The sequence below is a fragment of the Varanus komodoensis genome, unplaced genomic scaffold (genome assembly GCF_004798865.1).
Source record: "Varanus komodoensis strain SLA01 unplaced genomic scaffold, ASM479886v1 scaffold16, whole genome shotgun sequence".
Classification (NCBI taxonomy): Eukaryota; Metazoa; Chordata; class Lepidosauria; order Squamata; family Varanidae; genus Varanus; species Varanus komodoensis.
Window position 1 is genome coordinate 1,849,347 of NW_025335468.1, and position 16,869 is coordinate 1,866,215.

At 43.0% G+C, this 16,869-nt stretch overlaps 1 protein-coding gene across 1 annotated transcript; it reads right to left on the bottom strand.

Moving 5' to 3' along the window:
- Positions 1-2,548: 2,548 nt before the first annotated feature.
- Positions 2,549-8,714, bottom strand: FTH1 (ferritin heavy chain 1). Its single transcript, XM_044425864.1, has 4 exons — positions 8,476-8,714; positions 5,301-5,447; positions 3,795-3,920; positions 2,549-2,868 (listed from the first exon to the last, which is right to left on the bottom strand). The coding sequence occupies exons 1-4, from the start codon at positions 8,584-8,586 to the stop codon at positions 2,704-2,706; spliced, it is 549 nt and encodes a 182-aa protein (XP_044281799.1). The 5' UTR covers positions 8,587-8,714; the 3' UTR covers positions 2,549-2,703.
- Positions 8,715-16,869: the final 8,155 nt, after the last annotated feature.

Genomic DNA, 16,869 nt, shown 5'->3' on the forward strand with positions numbered 1-16,869 from the left:
CCATACCATGTGCTACAAAACAGTGAAGTGCGGCCTGAAAGACTGAGTCACAATTCTGGATGCAACCACCGTTCCATGCTCAGCAAGGTCCTGTGTGGCCTTGATTGTTCCCATGTCCCCTTTGTCAGTATGTCATGGTCAGTACATGATCCTGGGAATATGAATTCACTGGAATCTCCCAACACAGGCTGCATTGCAGATACGAGGAGAGAACAGAAGGAGGTGTGCATCCCAGAAGTATCCCTGTTACCCCAAAATTGCCCTTTGCACTGACTGGGCAACAGAGAAGTTAGGATGCCAGGAAAGGATGTCAACTGCGCGGTCCCACATTTGCAAGGGAGGTGGATGGCCACCAATCCATTAGTAGGATATAGTTTAGAAGTGAGATGGGCCTCCAGTTGTAATACTGCGGAAAATGTGCCCTATGCCTCAGAAAACCAAGATGTTTTTGCTTTACATGCAAAGCATCTTAGAAAATAAGAGTATGAAAACTCAGGGGCTGGAAAACTCTTGCCTGATAAACACTCGTGTTTACGCCGGCTGCCTAGGTTAACCAGAGAACAGGTAATAGTGCAGTTTTTGCCAAGCTAGCACAGCTTGTATGCCACACAGGACAGCCTTGCACTACTGGCTGCAGCTCAACGAGCCTTAGCAAACAGAAAATGTCACCCATGCAAGAACTCATTGCAATGAGTTTTATGCACATTTGCCTACAGTTTTCTTTCTAAAAGGCATGTGACAAGAAAAAGCATCTCAAGAAAAAGTTTCAGTTCCTAGTATCTTAAATAGCATTTGTGGAAAGAAAACATAGCTGTCTAAAATACAAAATGCAGAAGTGGCTGTGCTTCATGTAAGCTGTCGGCAGACCTCAATTACCTGAAGTTTGCACTGGCCTGACTCTAAAAGCATTCAGGTAGATATGAAGAGTTACAGTTCGAGGTTGGCAACATCTGGAACATCATACTTCCTAGGAACCTTGAAGAGAATCCTCTATCCCTTCTCTACTATTGTCCTTTCACAGTGGCCCAATGCACTACTCAGTAAAACACATCCATTTCTGACAAGAGAATAGCCACCCTTTCAGTGGGTGATCTCTTAGAAGAAATTCATCTACCCTTTTAGGGTAAAGTTAGAATGAACGTAGATGAAACAGTCATAAACTATGCAACTCACCAAGAGTTTGATTAGGATGCTGTTTTGTTATTTTTGTCTGTTAAACCATCCACAAGACTACAGTAAGGGACCATCTAAAAAAGTTTTAAATAGAGTTCAGTAACAGAACACTCCTACATTGGGCTGGCATTTCCATTCAGAGTGTAGAGAAACCCCTGGCACACTTTAGAAATAAACAGGACCTTCTACATTCCAAATGTTGAGATTTTGATATAAGCTTACAGTGTCCGCTGTCATTCTGGTGGTAGTGGAAGAGAAAGAGTTCTCAACTTTTTTGGGTTAGAAACCTCTGCTCAAAGTTCTATGAATTTTCAGTAGAACCTTGCACCTTCCCAGAACTAGTGGATGCCACAAGTCAGGAAAACCTTCATGTGACTCTGGTTGAACTAGGATTCTAGCGCAGAGTTAAGAACACTGACTTGTAATCTCTGAAGGTTCTATGCCCTAGGAAAAAAAATCTGTGGTACATGTCATGCAACTTTTGAAAAGTCATTGCAGAGACGTCACACTAATAATTCAACCTCCAAACAAATTCAAGAATGAAATTGTCAAAAGGTAGGAGACAGGCATTTTTAAGTTGACCAAGCTCTCAGGTGCCCATCAATCCCCAAACAGAGAATTTCTGCAACTGAGTATGCTAGAAAAGCAGTTGGAGGCAAAAGAGGCCAAAGGCTCCTAAACCAGTACACCCCTTCCTGCTTCCCAATTGAATCCCTGCTTGCCAAAACTGCACCCAACTTGGTTTGGTTTAATGGGCAACAGTCATCAGTGACTTAAGAACCAGAAATGTAGAGGGTTCCATCCTTCCTGCCATTATGATCTTCTACCCCAAGGTCATTATAAGGAGGCCAACTAAAAGTAGCAAATAAGTTGACAAGTCTTGATTGAGAACCAGCTGTCTTTAAGCAAAGTCTTTGCTCAGATCTAGAATGTATGGAACGCTGCGCAGGTTATCACCCTCCCAGTAATTCTTTAAAAGATGGAGCTCATTTCTAGTAGTTACACCTGCTTGCACTTGTTGACAGCAAACCTACTTGTGGCTTTTCCAGGCAAGACAAGCTTGGCTGACTGAAATGCATATGCAAATTCAAAAACTTTGGCTTGCAGTACAGTTTAACTTGCACAATATTCAGGTAACGTTGTGGCTCATATACAGGGATCTCTAACTGTAACTGTGTGTCAGCTAAGAACAGACTGCTCCACACTGGTTTAACATCAGTTGCAGTATAATCCCATATGCATCTAATTCAACAATGCCACTAAATGCTCGCTCCCAATAACTGTCTACAGGGTGTCTAAGAAATTTTAGGTTCACAACTAAAATTCTGCTCTGTATTTGCATACTTTACTAACACTGCATTGCAGCCAACACAGATTGGAACCAAATCACTTTATTCTGTATGAGATACAACACAAAAGATCAAAAGTCAGTTTTTATACAGTTATGGACAATGTTAAAGATAAAACAAAAACATGCACAGTTGAAGATGATCAAGAGTCCCAAGAAAAGCCTTTGTTCCTGGGAGGCTTTTAGTTCTCATTGTCACTTTCTCCCAGGGTATGCTTGTCAAAGAGGTACTCTGCCATTCCTGATTTTGGTGCCCCCATCTTGCGCAAGTTGGTCACATGATCACCCAGTTCTTTGATGGATTTGACCTGCTCATCCAAGTAGTGAGTTTCAATGAAGTCGCATAACTGGAAGAGAAGAGAAGCATTAAGTGGATTACCACCAAGTCAACCAACTGCAAGTCCTCTATAAATATCATGAAATAACTCAAGCTTACTTGCGTACATCACAGACAAAGCTGAAGGCCAAAAAGTTTGTTTATTTATTAAAACTTTTCTATGCCGCCCCTTGCCGAAGCCTCGGGGCGGCTCACAACACAAAAACACAAAAGTTCTCTGTGGTTTGCCTACCATTTTTCCCCATGCAGAGGCAGAGTATTGCAAATGCCATATAAAGTGATAACAGATCAAGCAATAGAGGGTCAACCAGATCCAGGCCTGTGTACCCTCATCATAAAAAATGAAATTGTGCATCAGGCAATCCAAGTTCTGTACCAGGGAAAGCCAAATTCTGCTGCATATGCAAACTGTCCCACTTTTTTTGGGGAGGGGGGTAGGGCTGTTGGACTAGTCAAAAAGGAACATGGATCCTGAAGGTCCAAATGCTAAAATACATGAAAACCTCTGGCTTCCAATATTTCTGCATGCTTTACAAAACATACACCCAGCATGGGCAGAAAAAAGGGTGGAAAATTTGGTTTTAAAAGATACTAAATACGAGATTGACTCTATAAAGAGAGTCACAAGCCTGTCATGAACAGGACATTTTGGAAGAGCTTTATTTGGAGTCAGAGATGCCTTATGATATGTAAGAATATGGAAGGAGAAAGTCACACTGCCGAGTTTTCCATCCATTAACACATGACATGCGACCCCAAAATCTCAGCATGTGAGCACCTCCCCTCTCAACTTGCTATTTCAATTCTATACCAAGTCAGATTATTTATGACCCCCCCCTTGCAAAACTATCTTTAAATTTGTCTCTTTCTGTGTCTAAGAACAGGATACCTTTTGCATTGCTAGCTAAAAGTATCGTTTTATTAACTCTCACTTACATGGGGGTCATTCTTGTCAGTTGCCAGCTTGTGCAGTTCCAGTAGTGATTGGTTCACATTCTTTTCCAAGTGCAAAGCACACTCCATCGCTGTCAGCCCACTCTCCCAGTCATCACGATCTGGTTTCTAACAAAAAGCAAAGGACAATTTATCACATCAAGGCCGAGTAGGCAAGAATGAACAAAGAATCATTACATTAAAGAGTAACTAGTGGGATTATCACCAGTCCTAGGCCTTAAGCCAATACTATACCCTTCATCTTTCAAAAGACTTGGAATTCAGAGTCTTAGAGTCTTATTTACTGGTCATGTTCCAAGATACATCATCAACAGTTCCCAAAACTGGGAGAGAAATGCCGAGTAGTGTTATTGTCCCCAAGGCCCTAAAACCCTCTGGCCTGCTCTTGGATTGGCGGCATTCCACCCATCTCTTTCCCTCCAACTGCAACTCATAATAGGGAAAAAACCAACAAGCAACTACAGCATCAAGGGCAGTAAGCAGCCTGTTATACATCTTCCTGCAAGCCCAGCACTCAAAATCCAAGTATTGGTAAAAGAGTCTCCTGTGATCAGGCCTCCTCTAACTTTCTAAATGTATTTTTCCTTCTTAGCCCCCATCACTGAATTCCTACAGAATGCCTTCATCTGCTGATTAGAAAGGCTTCTGGTTTATTATATAATCACTACAGGATCTGCCAATGCTGCAGTTTCCATGGCAGCCCAGGTCTCAAACTGCATTTTCATCAGAACAGGAGTACATTAGTCTTGTACATATCCTTTTGCCAGCACCGAAGGGCACAGAATTTGGTTCTGATATTACCTCATCTCAGCAGTCTAAGTCCTGCCTTGATCAATTGGTTAAGAACCCCCAAAGGGTTCTTATATACTGTTCACATGAACTTACAAGCTATGTGCACTGTGCTTCACAGCTCACCTGCAAAACCTGACCCAAGGGCAAGCTATACGTTCCAGAAACCTGGCCATCCCACTAATGACTCTTATAAAACCCATGGCGCCCTGAAACAATACAGAACACACTGCAAACAAAGCAAGTCATGCCCAGTAGCTAGCTAGTCCAGCCAGTGGAGTGTCAGAATGACAACCAAGCAACTAGTTTTGAATGCTCCCTCATAACTTCCCACAGAGAGAAAACATCCATGTCTGGTCATTTTAGCCTCACCTTCACTAAGTGTCAGCATAATAAAATGAAACAGACCCGTTTTGTCCATACAGGAATGAGTTTTTTTAATATACAAGAAAACATTTGATTTTCGACCATCTTTTAATGCAACAGTGATGCATCATGTGGCTTTCCTAGGTTATGGACACCTGCCCTAAACTTTTTCCCCATATCAAAGGATTAACCACCATCTAAGGCCAGGTGTAAATTTTTTGACGTACTATATATCCTGACAGGTGTTTCAGCTCTGTTCATGGCTTCAATCTTGATCTTAGAAAGAAGCAGTTCTACATCTCTTGCAAGGCCACCTTCAATAGTACAACTCACCTTGATGTCATGTAGGAAGATGCGCCCGCCCCTCTTGTTCTGCAGCTTCATAAGTTTCTCTGCATGCTCGCGTTCCTCATGGGATTGGTGCAGGAAGTACTTGGCAAAATTCTTCAGGGCCACGTCATCACGGTCGAAGTAGTAGGACTGAAAATAGAATGAAAATAGTTGGAATACCTGATTCCCTGACAATCCCAATCCAACCATGACTGGGTTGTCATTTTGTCTGAAATGAGCACACAGGAACTTGCTCACTGACTGGCAATCCTTTATTCTCCCACCAAACATTTCAGAGAGCCAGTGTGGTATAGTGGTTAAGAGCACAGGAATGGGACTTGGGCGGTTCTAGTCCCCGCTCAGCCATGGAGCCAACTGGCTGACTTTGGGCCAGTCAGATTCTCAGCCCAACCTGCCTCACAGGGCTGTTGTTGTGGGGATAAGATTGAGAGCAGGAGGAGAATTAGGTAAGCTACTCTGAGCTCATTGTAAGAAAAAAGCAGGATATAAATCAAAGCAATAAATAAATCCTTGAAATGGCTATTTAACACTTTTTTTAAAAGTTAGGGTATGCTAAAGTGCTTACAAGACTTTAAAAGCTCTCTGCCTATATCTATCAGATTCTCCTATGATCAAACAGCTCTGTAGTGGCTAAGTGTCGCCCAGGACATGGGAATCTAGTAAACTTGATTCAGTGGTCCTGGTGAAGAACTGACACATTACAGATGAAAGGGAATTGACCAACTTACGGTCAATTCAGCAGCTTATGGCCTCTGAAGGAGCAGGCACTAACAGTCAGGATGACAAATAAGACCGACCAGCTTAGAACATAGCCATCATGGCAGCCTAAGCATCACCTGTATTTCCTTCTTGAGAAAATACTGTCCCAAGGCTGCTGTCATTTTGCTCACTTGAGCCATTTCTGAATTTTGAGTAAATTCCTCTAGCACAGTGGCATGCACACTACTGAATGTTTTGCAAGTCAGCTCCCAGCATTTCTAACCAGTAGTCAAAACAGTCTTCAGGGAAGTCAAAAACAATTAGATCCACCCTCTCATGTCTCTTCTTTAAAATTAATATCATAAATTTGAAAACATTCATTAAAAGAAAAATACACCTTTCACATGTATCAACTGAAATTAATATTCAAGTTTATGCTCAAACCTGCTCTAATACAGCTGAGATCTTGTTAAGCAGTTTATGACAAGAAACCAATTTTAGCAGATCTGGAGAAATCTCTTCAATTTTAGCAACCAGCACTAAGGATCAAGGCAATCTGGTTGTTTACAATGACTAGCATTCGTTTTCCTAAAGGCCATTCTACATTCTAATTAGAGTCAAAAAAATCCAAGGCAGAAAGAGTTGCCCTGCCCATTTTAGAACTATTATGACAGTCAGGTTTAATTATCAAGGCAAAATAAGAATTAATGTTAGTGGCTTGTAAGACAGAGCCATACATTTTCTAACATTTGCTTGGCAGCAAACTTGGTGAGAAACAGTCAAGACATGTTTGTCCCGGTCTAATTCAAGGTGCTGGTTTTAACCTATAAAGCCCTGAATGGCTTGGGACCAGGAGACCTGAAGGAGTGCTTCTTCCCTTACATGCCCTCACGCCCCTTAAGATCTGCGGGAGGGGCTCTGCTCCGGGAGCCCTCTTTAAAGGAGATGAGAAGAACAACTACCCTGCGCAGGGCCTTCTCTGTGGTGGCGCCCAGATTATGGACTGTGCTCCCTGGAGAGGTGCACCTGGCACCGAGTTTATATCCTTTTTGGTGCCAGGTTAAAATCTTTTTATTTAATTGCTATTTAAAAATCAATATTTTATCATTTACAGTCACTTTTTTGTTTTTATATAATTTTATGGAATTTGTTGTTTTATTGTTTTTAGTTGTACGTGCTGTGAGTCCTCCCGAGATGCCGAGGCATGTGGTGACTGCATATAAAAGTTTTAAAACAAATAAAATACTTGACCTTTATACCAAATCCTTAGTCCCACTGAAGATTCTTAACCACCCCACCTGAAAGCTATCTATTCTACGTTGGACAGACAAGCAAAGTTAAGGATTAACTGCTTCGCCAAAACTGTCTGGTCATGTTCAAATAGAATTACACAAACACTACAGTGAAAGCCAGTTCATGCCAAACCTTTTAGAAAGCAGGTCCAAGGTCAGTTAAAGCACACTCTTACCATAGGGATAAACATCAGAGCGTGTTCACATAAACAAGTGCTCCGTAGGTAAGAGCAGACCCAATACTGCCTCCTACCGCTAGGCAGAGCAGCCTTTCCCTTGCACTTAACATGGATCACCCAGTGATCGGCTGCATCACCACACCTCAAAGGCTTCCAATACATAGCCCGGATGGCACCGATGGCTACAACACACCTTTCACGTCAAGCAAGTCACTATTACTCGTTAGGAACTGCGCAATTCTCCTCTTAGAATACGCAAAACAGAACCACTGGAGTGCTCAGTATTAAAGCTACAAAGACGGCTGCGTCAAACCAAGAATTTATCTTGAGAAGCCTTCTCCAACTGGGTGTCCTTCCAACAGTTTTGGACTTTAATTCCCTTTAGCCCAAGCCAGCGTGGCGCATGGGAGCTGCAGTCCAAGCCGTCTGGAAACTACTACGCAGCAGCATGCAGGGAAAGAGGAGAAAAGAAGGCGTCCAGCGAGTTTCGAGGACTGGTCGGTAGGATGGGCCTTTTGCTACCGCAATCAGCACGCGCTGCTAACTCGCCCTCGGAGGAAGCCAACCTGGCCCAGAGCCATTCCAACAAGGCGGCGAGAGGCGGCAGGCCCTCGCTTGCCCAAAGGCACCGGGAGAAACGATCGCCCGAGCTTGTCTCGGCACTCGGCATAAGAGATTTCCCACCGCGCTCCTTACGCCTGGGACTCCTCCCTCCTCTTTCCACGAAAGCCCGCAGGAAAAAATAAATAAAGACGAAAACCGCCTCCAGCCGCACAGAGAGAAGGCCTCGCTCGGTCGCCCCCCAAGGGCACACATACACCGCACACAAGCACACATCCCATGCAAGCACGTAAACAGACAGGGGGCGCAGACGGCGAGCGAATCTGCCGCGGGCGCTTCCATTTCGCCCGCCCCCGCAAGGCGCTATCCTTCTTCCCGAACGGGGACACAGCGCTCTCCCTCCTCGAAGTGCGAGTCGGAGCTTACCATGCTGAGGTACACGTAGGACGCGTACAGCTCCAGGTTGATCTGGCGGTTGATGGCCGCTTCGCAGTCCTGGTGGTAGTTCTGGCGCACCTGGGAAGGAGACGAAACCATGGCAGCGCTGCGGCGGCACTACGAGGTGGATGCAACGAGACCTGCGGGCCCAGGCGGGGTGGGTTCCGTCCAATCACTGTTGAAGCAGGAACCTCCTCGGCTGGGTTTTGCGGAACGTTCTGAGCCCGACCGCCTTACGTAGCATCTATATATATAAACCTCCAGGCTACGTCACAAATAGAAGGGCGATAGGCCACGCCCACCGGAGAGCGGGAATGCGGGAAGGAGGGGATCCGGTGGAGAAACTGTTAGTCCATTCCCTCCCCTTAGGAGCGCGCAAGTGGAGTAAGCGTGACTCAGCGATTTTTGGACTGCTGTCGCTGCTCGGCGCACGCCACCTTGTCCGGGCAAGGGACAAAGAACCTTTCAGGCGCGGAAGATGCTGAGTCGCCCATTATATGTCGGGATCTTTACGCAGTAAAAGGAAAACCCGAATTAACCAAACGATTCACCTTGGAATGAAGCAATTCTGTTATTCCTGCCTTGACAAAACACGCGCGCGCGCATTTGGAAAGAAAACGATTACTGCCCAGCCAAGCAAATTATTCTTGGCATTCAATATGAAAACGTATTAAATTGTTCTGAAAACCAGTTCCGTCTATATGCCTGTTTGGTGACGGGTTCTTTGTAACGGAAAACGTTTTATGTCCCTACAATCAAGTCCGGTCCAAAACCTGTCCCAAAGGACTACTTTTATTTAAGGTCAATTAATGTTTTTCTTAAAATGTTATATTTTTGGTATTTAATTTTTAATATTTAAAAATGCAGTTATATGCATATTCAGATAGGAAAAAAAATCCCACTGCAGTTCTCAGAGGGCATACTGGTCTTTTCCCTGCCTAAACATGCTTTGAATTGCACCCTAAGTAATTTTGAGCAGCATGAGTGATGACCTGCCCAGAGGCTAACCTAAAGCTGTACCTTCTCTTAGAACAGGGGTCTCAAACTTGCGGCCCGCGGGCCAATTGCTGGGACGGGCGGGGCACGGGGGAGGGGCCCCGCGGCCTTCAAAGCGCCGTGGGATGAGCGGCCCACCCCCACCACCGTGGTGGAATACTTGCTGTGGCCCAGCCTCACCCAGATGCTACCTCCAGCGGCCCCCAGGTAAGTTGAGTTTGAGACCCCTGTCTTAGAAGATCCAGCGGAAGCTCGTGATTCTTAAAGAGGTTTGCAGTCTTCCTGTGAATACAGGCAGTGGACAACTTGGTTGTTGGCAGTTCAAGCTTATTGGGGATCCCTCTGAGTGGTTATCTTGGTCTGAAAGAAAAGTACTAAACTTGCCAATTTTTACACATATATAAAGAGTTTTGTCAGTGCTGAGGTATAAAGGGGCAGATGTCTATTTTTTTACACTCTGTTTTGTTTTGCTGAAAATAGTATTCTGTTTTTATCTGTCTCCATAGAATCATAGAACAGTAGAGTTGGAAGGGGCCATGAAGGCCATCAGTCCAACCCCTGCTGTTGCAGGACACCATGTTACACCATCCCGCTCAGATGGCTGTCCAGTTTCTTTTTGAATGTCCTTAGCATGGGAGAGCCCACCGCCTGTAGGCAGGTGGTTCCACTGTCGTATTTCTCTGACAGAAAAACCTTTCCTGATATTATGTTCTCCACAGGAGAACAACATACATTTACAGAAATGTTATACCTTCCTTTATTTTATAATCATATGTTTTTCATCCTCAGCTCCATGGAATATTTTGGTTCCATGAGCAACTTCTGTGAATTTTTTTTATGTACCCGCCTCATTCAACCATACTGAATCATATAAAACAATTAATAGAAATGTTGAATAATGTGCCTGTGAATTATTACAAAACTTCAATACTATACTGGGTATTATACATTTTGTATTTGAATTTTTTAATTGTTAAAAATTACTTAATACTATTATTTGGTCAGGTGGTGAGAAGAAGGTGTTGAATTCCTTGGAATATCACAACACTGCAAGCTTAAAAAGAGGCGTGAAACTGTTTTTTTAGAACTGTCCACATTGTAATCATGCTGCTCTGTTTTAACAGAAGCCAAAGACTGCATACACAGTGTTCATTGTATATATAGCAGGCAGCTACCCAAAATGAATGAGACCCTTCTGTGAGGTCTGGTGACAGGCTCTGCCAAAGAATGTTTAAAGCTATAAACCAGAAATGATACATTTGCTTAAACATGCTAGAAAGCACAGTTCCATGTGAATTTGCTATTTAACTATGCACTTTTTATGACCACCCTCAGCATCCTTTTTCAGAATTTCAGAATCCAAACAAAGTTGTGAAATCAGTTCTTAAATGAGAAAAGTTTATCTCAGTCCTATTGATACAGTTGGCAGAAAAGCTGCAGAATGTGGAATGAATACAGTACACACAGTAGAAAAGAAGCAGTGAGAAAAAACCATACTTATTAAATAGGGTGCCCTTTAGGGTGATGAATTCCCTTTGGCAGCTTGTCTTGCCAGGTTGCCAACAAACTGTTATTTCAGAATGTTGCAGCCTAATAGAATACAACTAGAATATAACAGATGACTTTTACAACTGAATGGGACTGAGAAGCAAATGAAGGGGAGGGGGTGAAGGAGCAGACTGGAAGAAATTCTAACTAGAAAGAGTTATTCTTGTAAAAAAGAGTTTTCCATAGCATTTTTGTCAAGATGATGGGATCTGATCTTTTTTCCCCCCACAAGAGTGATTATTTGAGACAAGGATGGGATTCCTCTCTAATAAGGTTTATCTGATCTTTTTCCTAGCCAGGATGGTCTTTTGAAAATCTCTTGCAGAAGATGTGTGTTTTTATTCCAAAAATGTAAACTGAGAAATAAGCCCAGCTGTGTTCATTGGAGCTTATTCCATAATAAATGCGTTTAGGATTTCAGTATTAAATTGCATACAGTCCTCTAGATCAGTGGTCCCCAACTTTCTGCAACATGGAGGCTGCATTATAGTGCCCAATGCCTAAAGAGGGCACATCTTAAATCAAAATGTAACAATATTATTATCCTACCAATTTCAGTATTAAATTGCATACAGTCCTCTAGATCAGTGGTCCCCAACTTTCTGCAACATGGAGGCTGCATTATAGTGCCCAATGCCTAAAGAGGGCACATCTTAAATCAAAATGTAACAATATTATTATCCTACCAAGTTAGATCAAAAGTAAGCATTAAGAGGTCAATAAATAGCCCAATGTTAACTGGAATGCAATCTATTTTGGAACAATATTTTACTGTGCTTTTATATAAACGTGCTTACCTAATTAGTGTGATTTTTGTGGCTTTTTTCTGTTAGCCAAGGCATTAATGTCTAAGTCATAGTTTGTGACAGACACCTTTAAAATGCCATGTGAATGTTCATCTGTAAGTCTTGACCTACACTTGGATTTCATAATTTTCATCTTGGAAAAAATTTTGTTCACAAATGTGGTGCCAAACACTTTCCTTAGGTTGATAAATGTATCAGGTAGACCACATATCCAACCTTTGTAAAAGTCTAAGATGATCACTGGTTTGCAAATCAATTGGTTCTATCTGAAAAAAGTTACTTGCCTCTCCTGGTGCTACTTCAAATGTATTTTGAAATGCTCTTATTTCCTGTTCATGCTTATGGCAATCAATGAATCCGTTCTGGAATTTCACCTGAAACAGGTTCAGTGCTTTGTCTTTCAACACTGAATTGTAATTTCCCATCCTTCTCATATTTTAGTTTATTGTAGCATGAGAAGTTTCAAAAGTTATTTTCACTAACTTGTTTCACAAAAATGTTGAATTTTGCTTCAAAAGCTTTCAGTTCAAAATGCATACCACATACAAGCTTTCCTTTCCCTTGGAACCTTAGATTCAGTGTGTTCAGATGCTCTGTGATATCAGTTAAGAAAGCCAAATCAAAAATCCATCCAGGGTCAGAAAATACTCCTTGAGTTTTTCCTTTCTCCTAGAGAAACAGATTAATTTCATGACAAAGACTGAAAAAATGTTTGAGGACCTTGCCTCTGCTAAGCCACCTGACTTCTGCATGGTACAATACTGCTCCATATTTTGCATCTAACTCTGAGAGAAAAAAAATGAAACTGATGATGCGTAAGGCCATGATGCCTGATATAATTAACATTGGATACAACAATATGCATCACACTTTCCCAGTGAAGAATCTTACTACCCAAGGCTTGGTGATGGATGATGCAGTGAAATTGCATGGAAAATACACTGCTTAATTTCAGTATCTCCTTGTTGATTCTTGCAACTATATCAGTTTTACTTCCCACTATTTTTCTTACACTATCAGTTGTAATGCTTTCAGTTTATCCCAACTCAGATCACTGATTCACACACCTTCAAGAATATGTTTTCTGCAGTTGTGGTGTCTTTCAGACTCTGTAGTGCACACAATTCTTCTCTAATTCTGAAGCTGGAAGCTGAAGCTCTGATAAACATTAGTAGTCGAGCAGTGTCTGTAATGCCATTGCACTCCTCTAATGGCAAAGAGCAGAAATCAGAACTTTTTGCCTTGACAATCAGTGGCATATACAGCTCTTCTGATTCTTCAACATGCCTGGTGATTGTAGATTCAGATAAAGACACAAATAACACAAAATACCTTCTCAGGGCACATTTCCTCCTTACTTTAACCATGCACTTCTTAACAAAGTCACCATCCATGAATGGCCTACCACTCTCAGCAAAACATTGAGCAACATGCTAGCTGACCCTCACAGTTGACAGGTTCACCTCATGCTTTCAAAAACAAATTTGCTGCAAAAACATCGATTTATTAAGAGAATTTATCTTGTTCGCTCCTACCTCTCCTTTTGATATATTGAGTAGTCCTTGTGACAGGATTCAAAATGCCTTTTAACATAGTACTCCTTTAATAATGAGAAAGTTTCAGGACTTATCAGGCAAAATGTTTTATCCTTGTTTAAAACAAATTAGTAGCCCTGAAGGAGCCTGATTAGCTGAACTACAGCCATTTGCTTTTGAAGAGAAGGAAAAAGAATGTTGATAAAGGGAGACGAGGAAGTAGAGAGTGAAGAAGACCCCCTACATGAGTTCGGGCACGTAGTGATCAAGTGATCACTCAGCCCCTGTGATGGGATTGGACGTAGATTAGCGCCTGCACGAGGTCAGGCCTGCAGCAGACTTGCAGAGCCCGCAAGGGGATTGGGTGAAGGAACAATGGGGTGAGCTTGAATGGAAGAAGGCAAAGAATAAGAAGGGTTGGTGGGAGGACTGGCGGGTGTGTTGCTTCCTGCCTGCATGTACCGAGCGGACACCCAGTTATTTTGCTCAGTTGAAACTGAACGAATCTCCGCCTGACTGAACCTCACTGACGCCTGGTTTGGTGGGTCTTTGGTCACCTGGCTACATGGTGTTTATCTGCATTTTTTCATTTCTTTGAAACAGCGCTTTCTTTTAAAGACATCATCTTACGGATTTTTTTTTAGCACAGCAGCAGTTGCAGAGTTTCAGTAGCATGCTTGAATAAATAAAAAGCATGAGTAGTTGTGGGTGCACAGGCTAGGAAAATTTTTGAAAAAATCGATTATGAATCTGACCTTCCAAATGGCTGAGTTGCAATCCTAAGTCATTGACTACTATGAGATCTTTTTCTTAAGAAACACACTGCATTGAAGGTTTAAATCTACACATGATAATTCTTAAAAATTGGGGGCAGGTAGAGAGAAAGAGTGAATGAAAGGGCAGCCTCTCACCCAGAGCAGAGGATATGCTATTAAGTTTGCTTCAAATAATATGCAGGGTGCCCTAAACATCACTGCCTGCCAGCCAAGCCTCGATCATGAGAAGCGAAATGGCAGCTGGGAGGAAGGGAACTTGCCTGGAGGAAGATGTGGGGAGGGGAATCTCGAATGCTTCCCAGGCCAAGGGCCAGGCACTCCTCCTGCAATCACAGGTGCATGAGCACACTCCTGGCTGCAGTGGGTGGTGGAGGAGAGATAAAAGCAAGCAAGGGGGAAAGTATGAGCAAGCGGTCCCTGTTGAGCAAGGAAGCATGCTTTTGCCTGAAGCAGCGACCTGCCAGTAGCCTTGGAAGCCACTTGACAGCCTCGATGGGCGGAGCCTCTAGAAATGTTCAGCGTGCAATATACTTTGTACCCTTTTTGCAAAAATCCCAGGCCTGTTACCTTCTTTTTCCTGCCTTTTTTGCAAAAGCAGGCCAGATGTCTCCTGTACCCATCCACACAGCTGCTTGATCTTCCTTACACACATAAATAGCCTTCAACATGGTTTTATTTTCCCATTGTTTTAAGACCTGACTGTTTTAAATTGGGGTTTTATTATTAGCTAAATTTTAGGATGCTGGGGGTGGGTGCTTACATTTTGTATTGTTAAACTGTCCCGAGACTTCGGTAATGGGACGGTCTAAAACAGTTTTAAATAAATACATATATGGAGAAGGGGAGTGAAAAAGCTGAGTGGTACATGCACTGGAGCTCTGCCGGCTAGCAAAGCACCCAGGATGGGCAAAAGTCTGGACGGTAAGACCAAGAGGGGCTGTCAGAAGGAACTAAGGGGACCAGAAGAAACAATGCTGCTATTGTGTTTTTTGTAAGAAAGGGACAGCAAAAGCAGCAGTGGGTGGTGCTGCTTGAGGCAGGAAGAACCGTGTGGGTCTGAGGGAAAATGCCTTGCGATGATGGCAGCAAACAAGCAGGTTGGAGGGCTGCACAGAAAGAGTGGGGGGGCAGGCACAGCTTGGGGATCCTTGTTCTAGGTTTTTCTGTTTGACTGGGCTTCCAAAATACTGAAGTTCTTTCTGAGATTAGCATTTCATAAGCATTGCTTCAACTTTTTGGTCTGAGGTTTGTGTAAACTTTACACTGTAAAGCAAAACAGAATTGTTACTCAGTGAAGAAAGGAGGCTGGGATAAATTAAGAATAGGTTTTAATTTCTGTACTCACAAAAGGGGCAACTTAACTTGCAGAAAGTAACACAATGACTGAGCAACAGAGGAGCCATTAATTGAGCCAGGAAGCCTGTCTGAAGGAATGTGGAGGGGAGAAAAAGATAATTGGCTTGAAAAAAGTTTGCTACTTCCTATCTCATGCTCCTGGTAGTTTTACGAGATAGGTGGGCGTGGGGCAAGGTCAGAGAGGAGTGAACTAGTGAACTCGTAATTATAAGCACACAGGTGTAATAGCGCACACACCCTGAATAAACAATGGGCTAATTATAATGCACATGCAATGTATGTAGATGTATGTAATGGGATGAGACAGGAATTGCATGAAGCAAGTGGACAGAAAGGCTGTGAACACTCCAGTACCCAGTAAATGGGGAAAAAGGGGAGGCTTCTTGCGGACGGGGATGGGGAATACAAAGAAATGGCGAGCTATGCTTGGTGTGCCTAATTGCTTGGGGCACCCATATTGCAAAATGTATTCAATAAACTACTGCTGCTTGGAATTGTGCCGTCTGGTATTGATTTTTTAAATAATTATTCCATGCAGAGGTAAATCCACTGCTCACAAGGTTATTCTTACATTGCATTTATATCCTGCCTTTCGCCTTCTTGCAAGGAACCCAAGGTGACTTCCAAAGTTTCTTCCGCTCAGTTTTATCCTCACAACAACCACCTTGTGAGGTAGTTAGACTGAGAGGCAGTAACTGGTCTAAAGTCAACCAGTAGGCTTCATGGCTGAGTGGCAATTAGAACCTGGATCTTCTGAGTCCTAGTCCAGCTCTAACTGCTATACAACACTGCCTTTTTGCCCAGCACTGTGAATAGAGAGCTGTGTACTTTTCAATGGCAGCTGGTGCTCATTGGAGCTGGTGGGGCCAAAGGCAGGACAAATATTCTACTGAAAATGTCAGAGGAGGGCAGGCAACCACATGCCGTATATTGGTGCAAATGTACTTTTTTGGGGGGGGGGATTCTCTGCTACAAGTGAGCGGGGGAGAAGTGGAGGGCTGCCACACCATTTGCCTCTCACATAGTCACTTCTGCTGCTTGTGGCTTCTGTACCAAGACTGAAATGGCACTGATGTCAAAGAATCAAGCCTCACCTTCCAAGCATGTTGACAGCAGAATGGTTGCAAACTGGTTGGGTTTTATAAAAGGCTGCTGTTCAAAATTAATTGGGGCAGATGGAGCACCTGGTAAGCCAGGCCTCAAGCCAAAAAAAGGAGAGATGAACTCAAGTGCTGAGTGCTTTCTTTAAAATTAAAGAGCAGTCTGGTATTTATGTGATATACCTGACAGACTTAGGATACAGCTGTTCCTCAGAAACAACATTTTCCCATTTTCAAAACTGGAGATTCCTCTGCCTTCAAAGGA

Coding starts and splice junctions, on each gene's coding strand:
- FTH1 (XM_044425864.1), bottom strand. CDS start 8,586: ATGGTTTCGTCTCCTTCCCAGGTGCGCCAGAACTACCACCAGGACTGC. Junction 5,448..8,475: donor CCTACGTGTACCTCAGCATG/GTAAGCTCCGAC, acceptor TTCTATTTTCAG/TCCTACTACTTCGACCGTGA. Junction 2,869..3,794: donor CTGACAAGAATGACCCCCAT/GTAAGTGAGAGT, acceptor CTTCTCTTCCAG/TTATGCGACTTCATTGAAAC.